This window comes from Apodemus sylvaticus, chromosome 13, assembly GCF_947179515.1.
Source record: "Apodemus sylvaticus chromosome 13, mApoSyl1.1, whole genome shotgun sequence".
NCBI classification, from domain to species: domain Eukaryota; kingdom Metazoa; phylum Chordata; class Mammalia; order Rodentia; family Muridae; genus Apodemus; species Apodemus sylvaticus.
The window spans coordinates 22470875-22488941 of NC_067484.1; the positions used below are offsets into that span (position 1 = coordinate 22470875).

Below are 18067 nucleotides of genomic sequence, written 5' to 3' on the forward strand. Positions count from 1 at the left end.
AAGTGAACCAGGCTATGAAGATATTTAGTCCTACTCCATCAGAACAAACCCTTTAAAGAGGAGAGATAGAGACAGTGATAGAGAGAGAGAGAGAGATAGGAATAGGAATAGATAGATGGTAGGCAGATGGGTAGATAGATGATAGATTGACAGATCTGACTTTAAACTATTATTAGCTACAGCAAGATCTAATTTTTAGAAACAATTTTGGCCTGAACACACGTTCTCTGAGCCTACTCAACCCAGGTTGCTGTCACAATGTCCTAGCTGATGACAGGACCCACACAGGGTGAAGAAATGGACAGGGCATGTCTTGGCTACTTCATGCCATTCCAGGTAACTGTTTCTGAAGACCTTCAGCAGAAGTGATATTGTCATAAGTGTGCTGGCTCTCCTTTATTATCTTCCCCACAAAGACAAAAGGATCCAGTTTCAACTCATAGGCCTCAGACTGCATGAGAGTTGCCCTCTCATGCACAGAGATTTTCCAAGTATCTACTGCTTCTTGGGAAATGTTAACTTTCTGGCCCACAATGGCATCGAGAAGGGGAGGCAGCAAAGGTGCAGCATGTCACAGAGGGGCCATTACCACAGCATGCACAGGGTCCAGGGACACAGAGAGCATGAAGACATCCCGCCCAACACGGGCCCTGCAGGACAGGACTTGGTCAGGTTATCTTTAACGTGGGGTTTCAGAGGCCCCTCCACCCTCTTCTCCTAATAGAGGAAGAGTATCAGTGCTGCCTAAGTGAGCTGCTTCAAAGAGTCTCTTCACTGCCCACACCATGTTCAACCCCAGAGATTCCCTGGGAAGAAGGCTTTACCTCCATGATGGGACTGGATGCCAGGACCTTCTCTTCAATGTTGGTATCACTGGCTGAGCCACCAACTGTGGCAAAATAGCGCATGGCATACTTGGCTGACACGGTCTTCCCTGCTCCAGACTCTCCGCTGACTATGATCGACTGGTTCTTTTCATCTCTGGAAGGGAAAGAGCTCTGGTCAGTCACTGGCCTTGGCAAGGTGCTGCTCCCTGCCAGGGACTCCGATGCAGGCCAACCTGGTAAGAGGCATTTCTTGGGGGTAAATGTGGATACTGTAAAGTCTGCCCTCACTCATAGGCCTACACATGCTCTGAAAATGGGAGGAAGAAGGCATATCTGAACAGGGTTTTCAACCAGCACAGGTCTTCCATCACTGAGTGGAAGTATGGTTTACCCAGGGGCTTACCCTACAAATAGGGACCCAGTGCCCATTATCCTAAGAACACATACATCCTTTTGTCTTTGTTCCTCCAACAGGCCTACTGTGTGCCACTGAATTCTCTATAAGTTTTCTGATGAGAATGAGGATCTTCTCTTGTATTGAATCTAGCTAATGGGCTAGTTGTGTGCATCTGAACATTTTGTTTCTACAGATACATAGAGCGCATGCTGCTACCCTCACTGCAACAAAGGGACAAGAGGCTAAATTCAAGTCAGGAAAAAAGGATGCCTCACACAGGATAAACAACCACAGCTATTCTTTTAAAAGGCAACGTAGGAACACATATAAGAGATGAAAGGCACATCTCTTTATGTCCCCAAGGAACAGAGGTATTCAGAGCAGAAGGAATGACAAACATCTGGGGACACAGTTGAGGGTAAGAAATTGCTTACAGTGGTGAACTTGGTCATCATCCCTCACATTCACAAAACCCCAGGAAGGAAGGCTGACATTCTACTTGCAGTTGTCGGCACTGACAACAGTGCCTGGTACCACATATGCACTCAAGGTCAGTTGGAAGGCTCTAAGAAGCTTAGGACTCAGTGGATCTACACCCCCCCCTTTCCTAAATGGAAGCATGCTTAAATGTCAGAATTCTTAGTGCTGGGTCCCATGGTTTCCTAGGCAGAGTGGGTAATAACAACCGATGGGCTCCTTGATGGGCTGCCTTGTTACTATCAGCATGAGCAGGGAAAACCCACCAGCTGTTTCCATGCCAGGGCCAATGCGGAGAAACCGGACGAGGGATGATGATGTGAAGGAGTCTGTCCTACTTGAGACAGACAGACAGACAGACTAGACAGAGAAAGGAGGCCAGCTGGAGGGGTGAGCGCTTGGAAGGAGACTCGTGTGAAGGATTGCGAGCAGGGAGTGGGCTAAACTGGATCCACAGGCCAGGCCCCATGAGCACAGAATACTGAGGTCTCAGCTCACAGTCACCGACATTCAAAAAGGGATCCTTGGGGATCTGGATGGAAAGCGGATACAGTTGAACATATGGATCTTTAAATTGGCCACACAACCGACTATATGAACACTTAGGTGGTTTCTTCCTAGTACTTGGGCAATGAAATTTCCTAATCCTGAGATCCCTCTCCATTCTAAGCTATTTTGCTCTTATCAGAACTTATTTCTTCTCTCCTTGCTCCCATAACACTAAAAGGTAGCCTCCAAACAGGCCCACAAATGTGGCTATTTCCCATTTCTTCCACTTTTAAATTAATTAATCAATTTACCAATTTCCTTACTTTTCTTATTGTGGATGTTTGTCTGGCTTTATGTATGTTTACTATATCTGTGCCTGGCCAGAAGAGGATCAGGAACTGGAGTTTCAGATGTTTGTGAGTCACCACATGGGTGCTGGAGACCAAATCCAGGACTTTTGCAAGAGCAACAAGTGCTCTTAGAGGCTGAGCCATCTCTCCAGCCTCCATTTCCATCCATTTGTTGTTTGGTTTTTTTTGCTTTATATTATATGTACTGGACCTCAGAGACAATATTAGGTGCCACCTCTGCTCTCAATATGTTTGTCATCAGGTCCTTGGAGAACTGATAGGAGCACAAGCATTTGAGATGACTAGGAGCACAGCCTGGCTTTACACTTTGGCAACAGTCATTTCTGTATGACTTGGGCCACCTCTCTTCTCTGGTGTTACCCTGAGAGCTCCCTCTGTGTAACAAGAACCAGACTGGGTAGGTCCCAACCAGACTGGGCAGGCCTAAACCAGACTGGGCAGGTCCAAACCAGACTGGACCAGTCCTAACCAGACTGGGCAGGTCCCAACCAGACTGGGCAGGTCCCAACCAGACTGGGCAGGTCCCAACCAGACTGGGCAGGTCCCAACCAGTCCAGGCAGTTTAAGATTTCAGAACTTTGCTCAGCTTTTATTTTTTAATAAGAGGATGAATTCAGGATGTACAGAGCCTTGGCCCTCAGCAGAGAGCCCCTTGGAATGAAGAGGCACAAACTGTTCCATTTAACAAGGATCCAGGGGTGTATATAACAGAATGAAATAGCTCAGTAGGAGAGGGAGCACGCCAGTGCCCCAGGCTTCCTGCCGCAGCATAGCACACACAGGAAATTGAACAGCAAAGGGATCTGGGTAAAACATCTCCCTTGACGCGGACAAACAAGGCTCACAGCAGGGAGCCGTATCACTTTCCACTCTCAGGGTCAAGGTGCCAATCATTTTGCACAACGCTGAGGAACAACCAAGCATGCGCATGTGCTGATCAGAGAAGAGGATGCATACAAGTAAGATGCTTTAGGAGACAAGTGGCCTGGTCCAAAGATGAGTGGCTAAGAAGAAAAACAAAGGGGCTAGTTTATGTGACAAGTGTCAAGAATTTAAAAAAAAAAAAAAAGATTAAAGGAGTGAAAGCACCAAACCCCAGCAGGGTAGCAGGCTGAGGAGGCCAAGAATTAGCCAGGGTTTCATCACCATCACAGCTACCTATCTCAACTTTAAAACTCTTTGCACTGTTCTGGCAACAAGGCTCAGTCAACAGAGTGCTTGCTGCACAAGTGTGAGGACCTGAGTCTGGGTCCTCAGTATGCACATAGAAGGCTGGACGAGTATGTGCACCTGTAATCCGAGCAGCGAGGAAGCCAGGACAAGAGCATCCCTGAGGCTGGCTGGCCAGCCGGTCTAACCAATGGGTGAGCTCAAAGTTAGTGAGAGATCCTGTGTCAAAGGAGGAGTTGGAGAACAACTGAGGAAGATGGTGTACACACGTGTACACACACACACACATACACACTCCCATACACACATACACACCTACCCTCCACATACACTCAACACCCACATAGACACATACACACCATACACACACTATACACACACACACACACACTACACGCACACACACACACACACACACACACACACCATTTCTGGATATGAGTCTTTTTAAGTGACAACTACTGGAAGTAACTGATTAATCTGATGACTTTAAGGACAGGTTCACCATATAGGTTCAAATCAGATAAACCCACTTCCTAGACCACCAAGTTCCTCTGAATAAGCCTGTGAGGTATCTACTCTACTGTGTGTCTATCCAGAGGATGATGGGGCAATACCACCTTCCACTTAGTTCTTCCTAAGTTAGCTGTTCTCCTGCCACAAACCCGGAATCCAGGACACAGATGTTAGAACAGATTGAGCTTGCACTCAGTTGTATGGCTGATGGGCTATCTGACTCGACACACAGTTGTTAACTTAGCCAATCATTTCGGTAGCTCTTAAGACTGAGATCCTTGAGCTCTAAGCTGTGTGGAGTGGCTGCCTTGATTGGGCTCTCAAGTCTCCAATTTATCCTTACACCCTTGCCACATTAACTTTCTAAATCGATGCTCTAATTACATTTTTTGCTTTTTCAAAAAGTTAAATAGCTATCAGCTCCTCATCAGATCAAGTTCAGGGTCCTCAGATGAGCCTCTGGACCCCGCTACAATACAGCACTGAGGCCATTAGTGAGTTTGGAGCAGTCTAAAAGAGTGTTCTGACAGGCTCTGTGAGTCTGTCACATGTCACACTGCACCATGTTACAGAGGAGCTCTGCACACTGCATGTTGACTACCAGATTATACTATGGTCTTGTGAATCAGGCACATTGACCATTTAGTCTATGTGCAGCGTACCTCCTCTCCCAGGGTTGCATTTGGGGTACTCCCTCTACCTGGTGTTTCTTCAACACAGACCCCTGGGCATCATCCTGACTCCCTACCCTAGCCACCTCAGAAGATATTGTTTCTCATCTTGACGTCTAGAGCCGTTTGTTTTGTCCTGCTTCTAATATGCTGCCACGTTTCATGTGACAGTGGCTGCAGCCCTTGCTGCATGGCATTGCATCTTTCTCTGGCATCCTGTCTTTTCACCTCTAGGTAGAAAGCCCCAACGCGTGTTCCCGTGTAAGCATCTCCATGTTTGACATTCAGTAATTCTGTAACTAATATGGTCATAGAAACTGTGAGTAAGAAAAAGTCTAGTTCCCAATTTTAGGCCATTTGGGAATGGGTGTAAGGATATGTGCATAAATATAGATTTCTACACATCCTCCTCCAAAAATATAAGCAGTGTTGGCTCCAGCTATTCTGCCCACTTATAGAGATGACTTAGATGGTAAATTGAGTCAGTCTGCTTTTCAATATATCCCTTTCTTTGACCCCAGTAAAATTCCCTTTAGAGAAGGCAAACCATGGCCAAGATATCTAGTGCCCTGGTGTTAGCTGAAGTCCAAGCTGTCTCTAGGATGGCATTCACTTCCACAGACAGGAAATGCCCTGAAAGGACTCTGCCTCACACAAGAGCAGAGGATTCTGGGATAGGCAACTCAGCTATTCTGCAGCTTCTGGCAAAATGTCCAACACCAGCATATACACCTGCCTCTAATGCCTGACACTGTCATATATGCCTGTCTCTAATGCCTGACACTGTCATATGTATCTGCTTCTAATGCCAGACACTGTCATATACACCTGCCTCTAATGTCTGACATGGCATATATGCCTGCCTCCAATGTCCAACACTGTCATATACACCTGCCTCTAATGCACTGTCATATACACCTGCCTCTAATGTCTGACATGGCATTTACGCCTGCCTCTAAAGCCAGACACCAGCATATACACCTGCCTCCAATGTCCAACACTGTCATGTACACCTGCCTCTAATGTCTGACATGGCATATACGCCTGCCTCTAAAGCCAGACACCAGCATATACACCTGCCTCCAATGTCCAACACTGTCATGTACACCTGCCTCTAATGCACTGTCATATACACCTGCCTCTAATGTCCAACACTGTCATATACACCTGCCTCTAATGCACTGTCATATACACTTGCCTCTAATGTCCAACACTGTCATATACACCTGCCTCTAGTCACAACTCACCCCAGGCCCCTCTTCTTGGACACATGAGGGGAAAGACTTGCTTTTAAGTCTCTAATGTTTTCTCTGTGTTTATCATTGCAGCACTTTAAGCTGAGATGAGTTGCCTCCCTTGGCCACCATCTAGGTGGGTGCAGAAGATGGTATTGGGGTTGTGTAGACATATTCATCCAAAGGACAGCCAGAGAACAGGTGGAGTTTGTTATCAATCCCTTCCCGAAGGGTTGTTTTCTTTGTACTTCCTACAGAGTAATTTGCCACCTGTGGTCTTCTGGTCACCAACATGCATACAGGAGCCAAAGAGAAATCATGCTAATGTTGTCTCTGAGCTGAGAGAGAGACTTGGGATCTATGGAATCTGCTTCGGAGGTCTGACTCACAAGCAACCAACCTGGCTGTGACTCGGGCCTGGTGTCCCAATCACACTTACATGTCACCTCTGGCATCTCTGACCCTCCTACCCAATGCTCTGCCAGCCATATCAGTTAGCATGTGTGGTGCTGATCTACCAGTCTCAGGCACTAGCCTTAAATCCTTAGCACCCCTGATACCAAGACCCAGGGAGCCCAGTTAGAAATAGAAAACCAGGGCTTTCTTTATGCAGGCCACCTAGCTTCTACTCAACCCCTCCCACTGGAATACAGAAACCTCCATGCTGGTGGACCACCCCTCCCCTCCGAGCCTAGACCAGCACATCCTTTACTTCCAGGACAATCTCTCTCTTCTCTGTAAACTCCAAGCCGGTCATCATCTGCAAGCATTGGTCAGCAACTATGTAGCCTATTACTCTGTCCTTTGCTATATCCATGTTATGCGACTTTCTAAAACCCACAAGGCTCTACCTACCCGCTGCTGTTAAGTCTTCCAGTAGCATCATTTGGTTTCTAAGGAAGAGCCACAACTCATTGGGCTCAAATCCTAGACCACCCAGCGCCTCTGCTAGCCTCACTGCCTGCCACCCTTCTCCCTCTTGACTGCATCCACGCCACAGCAAGGCTTTGTCCTTCATTCCCTCCTGCTCCTTGGCAGCCTGATGCTTTCCTAGATCAAACCAATTACCCACTTTTCATTTCAGAGCTTTTAACGCCTGGTACTCAATCACCGCACGCCTCATAACACCTCATGTACAACTGCTTTTTAATTTAATTACTAGCCTATTTACATCATGCCCTGGCATTTGCAAAGTCCTTAGTCATGCATCTCACACTTAGTAGTCATAAAATCAACAGGTCTCAGTCTTTGTATCTGAAATCAGAAGCTGAGCAGGTCCAAAAAATGTGCTCACAGTGACTGATCTAGAGAGAAAGAATACACGTTTCTGTCTCTGTTCTACCCTCCCTGGTCTAGGCTGCATCTTCTTTATGACCATTCCTGTCTAGGACACTGTAGCAAATATAGCCCGAATGCAAGGTAATATACAAGCCAGACATCTGCAGCACTGACTGGCTTGCTGCCAGCTCCTCTGCCTGAACACTGAATCATCACAGCACTTACTAAGGTGTTAATCATCGACCTCATGCCCTAAAGCCTAAGTCTCATGATAAAGAGAGTCAGATAAAGGTCATGGATGGTCCAGCACCTGGGACTGTGTTATGAGCATAGCCTGAAGCCCCGTACTCATAGATAGTGGCAAATGCTGAGCTCAAAGCCAGAGACCCTTAAACTTGTTGTGCAGTTTCCATCTTGTAAAACCAGTCTGGTGATCCTGCTCTCATGGGTCACTCGAGGCAGGAATAGTGGAGCCTCAGACAGGCACCGATCTAAATCTCTGAACTGGAATCTCAGTGAGAAGATGAAGTGAGACCATCAGATGCTTAGGCTCCTAGAAGTCAGCCTACTTGTAAATCAGGAGTGAGAGGACATCTCATTTTGCCAGAGCACAGAGAGGACTTATCAGCTCTGACATGGTGTTCAGCCATTCTACTGTTTTCTCTAGAGTGACAAATCATCTGAGAACACGAGTGTCAGTAAATATTCTATTTACCCCAGGGATAATCAATCTACTCTTCCTTGCTGTCTACTCTCTAATTACATTGTCAACACCACCTTTGATACACAGAGCATCTACTATAGGAAGCATCTACAGTGGGAAGCCACCATGCTAGACAACAGGACCAAACTGTTCAAGAAAGTCGTCTGTAAGTACCATGGACAGTGGTGCTTGCTGGGAGACTATGGGAAAAGCCGCAGTGAAACTTGGAAAGGATGACTATTTCAAAATGGCAACACTGTATCCTGCCTGTTTCGACAAAATGAAACAAAATGAAATAACCTGAGATGGAACATCAAGCCCATATTAATATGAGGCAATAAAAACCCGCTGAACAGAGAGGAGTGGTAACATGGCAGAGAGGGCAAGCTGGGGAGAGGAAGGTGAGGTTGGAGGTAAAGTTAGGTGAAGCAGGAGAAAGATACAGAAAACTCCAGGGAGGATGACTGAGGTGTGACCTAAGAGCCACACGTTTGCAATCACTTTAACAAGACAGAGCTCTGTCCCAAGACCAGGCGCTACATAAAAGACACTGCTGCTATGAGAAAAATCTGGGCCTATGGATGCAAGTAAAACATCTGAGGTGCAACAAAAGAGCTGGGCCTGATAGAGGTAAGGGCATGGGCCCAGATGCCTGAAAGGGCATTGTGTGAGGGGCCCTGCAGCCCCCAGGTTTGAGGGGTGAGGGTGACAATAAGCTGTTTCCAACCTTATAGTAATCTTGGCCACTAGGCACTGGCATCCTGTAAAGCCCCACCCCCCTTTATTCCCAACAGGCCCAGAACTCAACTCAAGCCATTTAGGAAACTGTCAAAAGTACACAGAGAAAGCTGAATAATTTGTGCTTAGCAGTCACAGTCTCAAGTGCTTATTTGATAAGATGAAAATGGACTTCACAGGGATCCCAGAAGTCAGGAGCTCTGTTTATAAACTACATAGGTGTATTGTGATACATACATGAAAGCAATAACACTTGTGTTGGGTGGTGCTGTTCCCAATGGGCCTGTCTGCACCACATCTGAGAGAAAGAACCCCTGAATGCTCCATCCATCCCACTTCCCCAACACATAAGCAAGGACCACCCCCCCACGCGTGCATGCACCCCTGCCCCCTTATTCTGTGGCTCCAGACCTAGGCAGTCATTGAGTTCTGTGGTGTATTCCTTACTATTTGCAATTATCTACTGACCTCTAAAGCATAGTTGGAAACTAAAAACCTTTGGGGTGATCACAAGAAACAGGGGACACACTTGCTGTGACTTTGGACTTGACAGGTTTGTTGTGGTTTGTGTCACTAGCTGGTGATGATGGTAACACATATGCATAATAAATGTAGCTATTTCATTTGGTCCTGGAACAAAGGGACCTCTCCTTACCCAGATATCCAGTTGGAATCTAGATCTGGGGAACTTAAGCAATCCACCTAAAACACAAGCTCTTCCTTACTACCACTGGCTTCCTTTGACCTGGCAATAAAATATAAGCTTTTCCATATTCCAACAGCACCCTCCCTTCTCCAGGTGACCCCTTAGGTAAGCTCACCTTTTCCCACGAGGCTGCGAACTACAGGTTACCATTGCCAGACACCACCTGCCATGGTTAGCTTTAATTATCAACTTGACAGAACCTAGAATTACATGAGAGTCTCAGTGAAGGGCTGTCTATATTGGGTTGCCCTGTAGACATGTCAGTGAGGGACTGTCTTAAATTAATTGATACAGGAAGCCCCAGCCCACTGTGGTAGCACCACTCCCTAGATAGGGCATCCTGAGCTATCTAAGAGTGGAGGGGTCAAGCTGTGTATAAGAACGGCAGTGAGCAGGAATGAATGCCTTCTTCTCTCCACTCTTGCATGACATGCGAGTACCTGCCTTAAGTTCTTCCCCAACAGCAGTGGGGTACGATGCGGAACAGTAAGCAGAAGTAATTCCCTCCCCCTAGGTGTGTCAGGATATTTTATCACAGTATCAGATATGAAACTAAGCCAATTTCCAACCCAGAGCTGTCCCGAGAGTTACATGTGTGTTATTCCTGTCTCCTGGGCAACTGGGTGTGGAGCCACCCAAAGGTTCTATGTCCAGAGAGGAATTCTTCAGTTCCCCAGCCCTTCTGATCTTCTCCTTGACTTCCCCAGGCAGAAGTAATGGGGTTCTGGGGACTTCTCTCTCTCTGCATGTAATCAGGATGGCTGTACTTGGTATTTTTAGAATACATCCTCTCAGCTCGACTCTCCATCCTGTCTCTTTTATGCCCCATCATGGCATGAGTCATTTTTGTGAATGTTATTTATGCCCTTAGTCCACCCCAACTCACTGCTTCTGGGGAAGCAGTTCCAAAGACTCGTTGATGTGTCCTGGCCCTCATCAGCACGCCCACGTTTGAGACATCTTTAGTACCCTGATGCTTCATAACCTGTACCCAGAGACTAGTCTAGGCAGAGGTGATGTGTGGGTACAGATGGTGGGGGAACACAGACAATGGTCATGGAGAAATAATGGCCTCTGACAAATACGAAGCAAAATAATTTGCTTACTAGTAGGCAAATCTAGGTTGTATCCTTGGGACTAAAGTGTCCATGATAGTTTTGAATGCAGCCTGACACACAATTGTAAACTCACTTAAAATATTTTGAGACTTCTTTTTTGCAACAACAGCAGCAGGAACAGCAGCCTTAATTACTTGATTAAGTATGAGCTTTGTAATTGACAATGTCATACTTTACAGTCCAAAGGTTGGACACACTTCTGAGATTCTCCAACCTGGGTGTACATGGCCAACACACTGGTACTTATGGTGGTCCTTACATCAGACCAACAGAATTACAGTCTGTGGGTTGGAACCGGAGATGGATTTTTAAATTCCACAAGAGATTTCATTATTCTGCCATGGGGTTAGTAACTACTTAGTGTTAAATTAGCCACTGTGTGAATATGCTCAGGCAAGTGAAACAATTCAGACACACTGTAACTTCTTTATTGTCGGTGGCAGCCTGAATACAATGTAACTAACATAGCTCAAAACCTGGCTGGAAGAAACTAAACTGTCCTTAATTGGAAAACGTGGTAACTGCTCTTCCCAGCTGCAGACAACAGGTGCCATTGCTTTCTAAGCTTTCATCACTCACCTAGAAAAAAAAATCAAGCAAATTCCTCATTACTGGATTTATATTGTTGAATTTCAGAGTTTGGATATAACCAGGTATGGTGGCACAACTTGCAACCCTAGCCCCAAGCTAACTATTCTGGGCTACTTTAGGGTGTCTACTCCACTGGCTATAGGACTAGCTGAAGAGAACCAGTGCTTATGACCCCTCCCATTCTTTTTATGCAGTTGCTGCAAGGCTCTCACATTTAATTCAAGTGTCTCCAGTATCCCCAAAGTCCCCAGACTCACGGACCAGAAAGTTTCCTCAACCACTGACATCACTGAGACCATGAAGGCTTGCAGGGTGGAGCAGGGCAACAGTTATTTAGCATATGGTGGTGTCAGGAGCTAAAAAGGCCTGTTCAGGACACGTGACAATGGTTAACTGGCACAGAGCACAGACACATTTGTGAACCAGCTATTGCATGTCTAGTGCACTGATGGCACTCAAATATTTCCCAATGGATGAAAAGATACTAGGAATGTAAAAAGAACCCTCAAATATTGCTTGGCTATGGAAAAGCACTACTAATTACACACATTCATGCCAGCTATTTGATATCTATGACTAAATTATGTGGTGCAATGCTTATGAATAGCATTAAGCCCAATACATGAATGCTGCTATAGGCTTCATTCAACTACAAAGATAAATGTTCCATCATTTGTGCTGCCTATAGAATTTTTAAAATGCAGTAGATTTTTCTTTCCAGGAACAGGTGCATATACCTGCCTTGGGACTTTCACCTATGACACAGCTTTCCAGCCAAAACCCTTTTGAGTGATCTTAAGGCAGATAAAATAAAAAGGTCTCAAGCAAGTAAACAGCTTCTAAGGAGAAGCACCCAGGAGCAGCGACACAATCAGATTCATGCTGAACAAATACTTGAACCTCAGTTTCTCATTGACTTAACAGATCGGAGTGTGTTTTGATTACGGGTTTGGGAACTAAGGTACCAAGAGATCCTGGACGTGGTATGTGACGGAGGGTGGATAACTCACTCTTCTTGTAGAAAAAGTAAGCCAGTGAGCCTGGTGGGAGCGCTGAGAGGCCTGCAGGAAGAAGTCTTCAGTCCACAGACTGCAGAGTAAGAGCACATCTCTCTCCCTCCACAGAGGCTTGGGTACACAGAAGTGTCTCAGGACTCTCCGAGAACATAGAACTAGGGCCTGAAGGACAATGGATGTACTCTTATCTTCCATCAAGTAGCCAAGACCCCAAAAGAGGAACCACGTCTGCACTGAGCATGGATTATATAGCAGCTAACTTTTTAGTTCAGGAAGTCCTCTTCTCCAGCTTGAGTGCCAACTCCACCATGGCCACACCCCTCTCACACTGGTCACTATTAGCACATCAGCATAGCCTGGAGCAACCAGTGAGAGCGACTGTGGCACAAGGAAGGATCTGGTCTAACCACATCAAAGGACGACGGCCACATTTGGGTAGCTCAGTCTGCCTGGAGGGCGGGTCTGGGTCAGGATTCCACTGTGTTCGGTGCTGTAGAGCCTCAGCAGCCACCTGCAGATCCCGTGGCTCAGACTAACACACAAGGTTGTCTATAGCAAGGTGCTCAGACTGTGAAGGGATGCCATGTGGGATGCGAAGGCTTGGGAAGTCCAGGGGGAGACTAGACAGGCAGGCTTCTTTCCTCGCCCAGGAACTAGTACCACTACATATCACGAGGGACCTGTGGTCCGTTCTGAGTAACACAAGACCCTGATGGTCCAACCAAAAGGACGACTGGTGCTGTTAATCAGCCCACACTTCCTTCTCACATCTTCCTGTGAAGATTCTCCCTTCTCTATCTCTGTCCCCTGCTTCCTCCTTGAGGACAAATGCAAGGTCATCTTTGGAACACTGTGCTGAAAATTCTCCTGAACGTGGACATCTCTCCCTCCGGGGGTCTCCTCTTACTTATAAGTGAAAAAAAAATGACTGAGAACCACACAAAGTTGTAGAACACAAGCCAGACATCTTATGACCAGAATTCTTCCCTCCCATCATGCCAAGATTCTTCAACTACATCATGCATCCAACCTCTGGAGTGGCATCTCTGTGAAATGCCTGCTTCTCCCTGAGATATTCAAGCAGATGCAATCTGGCTGCAGCTTAGTTGATAATTCATGTAATGGCAGAGCTCAGAGCAGGCGCAGAAGCCACATACATCAGTGCTATTCATCTATAGGGCTGACTTATTCACTGGCCTCTTTGGTACAATGTCCCTAGACTATGGATCCCAGGTCACAAATGAATTCAATCCATAAAGTCTCTAAAGTCATTCAAATCCTCAAAAGGCTCACTGTAAGGAGCTAGAAGAGACCCAGTAATAAAAAGCAAATCAATAATTCATTAGGCTAGACCGAATCTCAGACACCCATCTAACAAAACTAAAATGAAAGTTCTCCTTTCTCACATACACAAGATCTGGACAGTATCTGGTGGGTCCCACCTGGAACATGGTGTCGGAGAAGAGCCTCCTCCATCTCTCCACTCTTCACAGCACCCCTCTACACCCAGAGCTATCTGAGGTTTTAAGGTGACAAAGACAAGAGAACACTGCATTAGGTCAAAGGCTGAACTTCATGCTAGCAGCCTTTGGCAAAACCAGACAACATTAGTCAAAGTAAAAACGAGATCTGTCGATACTCTGCCGGGTGGGAGTGAAATGAAGATCCTGCCTATAGCCAACAGTATTTCTGTTAATGGCTTCCTTTCCTGGCCTCTCTCGTGTTCCTTTTTATATAGTACATATGAGTGCCTACACGTGTGATTGTGGACATACACACACACACACACACACACACACACACACACACACACAGCCAGGAGTTAGGAAGAAAATAGAGTTGAGGGTAACACAAAACTCCAAATTTACCATATTACCTATTCTACTCCATTTAAAGCCTTCATTTACCCTCAGCTAACATTCCTTCCCCCTCTCTACAGAACAAAGCTTTAGTGATTTCTTGGGGGACAGCAAGATCCAGTTGTCTCGTCTATGGCCAAACCCAGAAGAGTATGTATGTGGCAGGGACACTTTCTACAGCTTCAAGAACCAATTGCCCTTGGGCAAGACAGATGGTTTTTCTGGACCAGGCAACTAAATGTTAGTCAGTTCATCTAGTTTGTTTCTTCAGATGTTTTGTGGGAAAGAGCGGCAAGACCAGAGCACATGTGTCATGGCCTGAAGATTCCAAGAGGGCCAGCAGCCTCAGTGCATGATGGGAGATGAGTCTGCAGAAGGACAGCGGTTAGTTACCTCTGCTGGAGAATGCATCAGAACTACAGGGGAAATGGACAAGACCACAAGTGTGGCGTGTCCACAAAACCCCACCCGGTCACCATCAATGACATTAGTGGGGATACAATGGCCTTCCTTCAGAGGGTTTAGAGGGACATTTCCAATTGGGTAAACTAGGTCAGTTATCTGAGCCTTGGTTGCCTCAATTGCAAAGCCAAGTCTTAAGGACTTCCCGACTCCTGAATCAGGGGGTACCCTGCCCGATGATGGGATGATGGGTTAGGCCAGGATTTACAGATATTCCTCTCTCAGATGCAGCAGCAGAATCCGGGGTTTTCCACAGCCTCCTCAGAGCATCTTGGGCAGCCATGGGCGTGTGTTGCTCTTCATCTAACTCTGCCCGAGCCAAGAGGCCTTTACAGCTGTTCTCTGAGGAGCCCAGTGGAGCTTTCCCCAGCACAAAGGCCCGGGGACAGCTGTAGAAGAAAGGGAATGGACCATCCTCACATCACCACTTAAGAGGCAGCTCTGGAAATTGATGGCACTGGAACCCTGAGAGGATGCCTGCAGCTGGTGACATACTGGGCACCTGGACACCTGAAGTCCAGAGTGGGGGCGGGAGAGCGGTGGTTCCCCACCTCTTCCAGCTGGCTGGAGATGCTGCCAAGAATACAAGTGTGACTTGTGTTTCATCTTCTTTGGCTCTGTGAAGTGGGAAGTACTTTTGTTTTATCTAAACATTGACAAACACACTCCCGAGCGTGGGTGTGGGCAAGGGCTCAGCTGCTCCAACCATTTGGGAATTCTTTACCTTTGGGTCAAGGAGCGCCCTGGCTTTGTAAGGAAGTATGGGAATACGACAACTGAACAAAGCAGGCCTTATATTCCAGGACAGCGACCAGCAAGGGCCTGATGCTTCAGAAGAGGGGGCACCCAAGAGGCCCAAGGCTGTGGGTAAAGGCTTTCTGAATCGAGGATCATTAACTGTCCAAATGTTGACAGCCAGAAGATTGGTCTTGACAGAAAGTTAGAAGTTTACATAGAAGGAGGGGCAAGCCAGAGGCAGGAATTTGCTGTACATAGAGCCAGACTTAGATGTTTGTTTCTTCCTAGAAAGGAGGCTTGGCAAAGAAAAAATGCAAATATTTATCTATCCTGTGCTCTGAGGCTCTTCTGAAAGAGTAAGCTTCCTTCTTTTTGAGCAGTAGCTCCCCACTAGTGGATATTTTCAGTCCCAGTACCTCAATTTTATTAAAAAACAAATAACAAAGCAGTGCTTCCTCTGTAACCCTCTGAGCTTTATAGCTGCCCAAGCCTCTGATTCTGTCCATCTCCCGCAGGTAGTCCCTACCCCTCCTCCGCTGTGATAAGTGTTAAGTCAGTAAGGGGCAGAAGCAAAGTGTACTCCCATTCTACCACAGTCCAGAGCAGGAGTGACAGGTCCCTAGAATGACACCGACGACCCCAATCCAAGCTCATCTGTCCCAGGCTCTCAGAAGATCCTTCACCCCAGCCCTCAGTTACCCATCCCTTAAGATACAATCCCTTCACCTGGCCATCGGGCCACCTTAGGATCTACTGTGCACCAGCTTTTCCAATCACTGCAATTCAGATGCAGACTTTCTTTCCTTTAAATGTGCGTGATTTATTCCTGTCCAAATCAGGGATTTATAGGAGACATCGACATTACAAGGAATGTAATGTCCACCCTTATTTATTGTGCATCTCATTGTCTGCCATATTCTAAGACTGTAACAGGGTTTAACAACCAAGGAGGAAATCCTGAAACCTTTTCTCTACTTCTGGTCTGCTGTATTACCTTCCTACACTGGCTGCAAGCAAGACCAGAGGCAGTTCTGATTTCATATCATACCAGTAATAATTTATTTATTCATTTGCATTTTAACCCAGAGTCTGTCTGTGTCTACACAGGCATGGGGTCACCTACCTCTCCATGGCCAGGCTTCTAAAGCAAAGTGACTGTCCTGAAGCCACCAACTAGCAATAGCTCCTCAGCTAGGGGTGGGGGCCTCCAAACACCCCCCTCCATTCCAAACTATTTTTAAGACGCTCTAACAAAACAGAAACCTCTAATCTTCAAGGTATTTTGACTGACAAAAAGAACAAGATTCATTTTATTGTAAACATTAAGCTAAGGGAGGTGATTGGAGAATGGATGGAGAGAAGAAGGTTTATGGGACATATGGGGAGGGGGGAATCTGGGAAAGGGGAAATCATTTGGAATGTAAACAAAGAATATAGAAAATAAAAATATTAAAAAAACATGAAGCTATAACACATTTACGAAACTATTGCTCTTCTCATAGGACTAGCTTACCTCTGACTCCTGTAAAAACCATTTCATACTGAAATCTGATCAACTGCTTCCTTCCCACAGCCACGAAAGCCACCCATCTTCTCTCTGAGGGCACTTCATCAATCCAGCTCTCTCCCCACTCCATCATTTTGCTCAAGACCTGAGCTCTGTTTCCATTCCTCGACCTAAGCTCTCCCCCCACCCCCTACCCACCAGTCCCTCACCCCCCGCTGGCTCGTTCCCATCACCATTTACAGAGATTGAAATTACTTATCTTAAAACAGTCGGTTTTTTTTTTTTTTTATTTCCTCTTCTTGAGATTTAATCCTCCTCCTTAGGGCCCTCCTTCTTACTTAGCTTCTTTGCGTCTGTGGATTATAGCATGACTATCCTGTACTTTATGGCTAATACCCACTCATAAGTGAATACATACAGGCATAGTTTTCTGAGTCTGGGTTTCCTCACTCAGGATGATCTTTTCTAGTTCCATCCACTTGCCTGCAAATTTCATGATATCTCTGTTTTTAATAGCTGACTAGTGTTCCATTGTGTATATGAGCCACAATTTCCTTATCCATTCTTCAGTTAATGGAGATCTAAGGCTGTTTCCAGTTTCTAGTTATTATGAATAAAGCTGCTATGAACATAGTTGGGCAAGAGTCCTTGTGGGATGGTGGAGCATCTTTTGGGTATATGCCCAGGAGTGGTATAGCTGGATCTTGAGATAGAACTATTCCCAATTTTCTGAGATGCCACCAAATGGATTTTAAATTGTTTATACAAGTTTGCATTCCCACCAGCAGTGGAGGAGTGTTCCCCTTGCTCCACATCCTCGCTGGCATGTGTTGTCAATTGAGTTTTTAATCTTAGCCTATCTGATGGATATAAGATGGAATTTCAGAGTCGTTTTGGAGGTGGATGGAGGAGGAAACTGAGTGGGAGAAGACTGGAAGAGAGAATGAAAATTGGTGGGGGTGCATCTCTGGGACAAACTAGAGACCTGGATCTGGGATGGGGGAGAGTCCCAGGAATGTATGGAGGTGACCCTAGCTGAGACTCCTAGCAGGTGGGCATATGAAGACTGAAATGGCCACTTCCTGTAGCCAGGTGGAACGTCCAGTGGAGGGAGGGAGATACCAACTCTCCCATAGAACCTTTGACCCCAAATTTGTTCTGTCTACAAGAAGCGCAGGGATAGAGATAGAGTAGACAT

The 18067-nt window shown here is 46.2% G+C and overlaps 1 protein-coding gene across 1 annotated transcript in view; it reads right to left on the minus strand.

Moving 5' to 3' along the window:
• The window catches only part of Myo5b (myosin VB), a 313010-nt gene that overhangs the window by 139331 nt on the left and 155612 nt on the right, over positions 1 to 18067 (minus strand). Inside the window, exon 5 of the mRNA XM_052155754.1 lies at positions 825 to 981. Within this exon, the coding sequence (XP_052011714.1) occupies positions 825 to 981 (157 nt within the window). The remainder of the gene's footprint in view (positions 1 to 824; positions 982 to 18067) is intronic.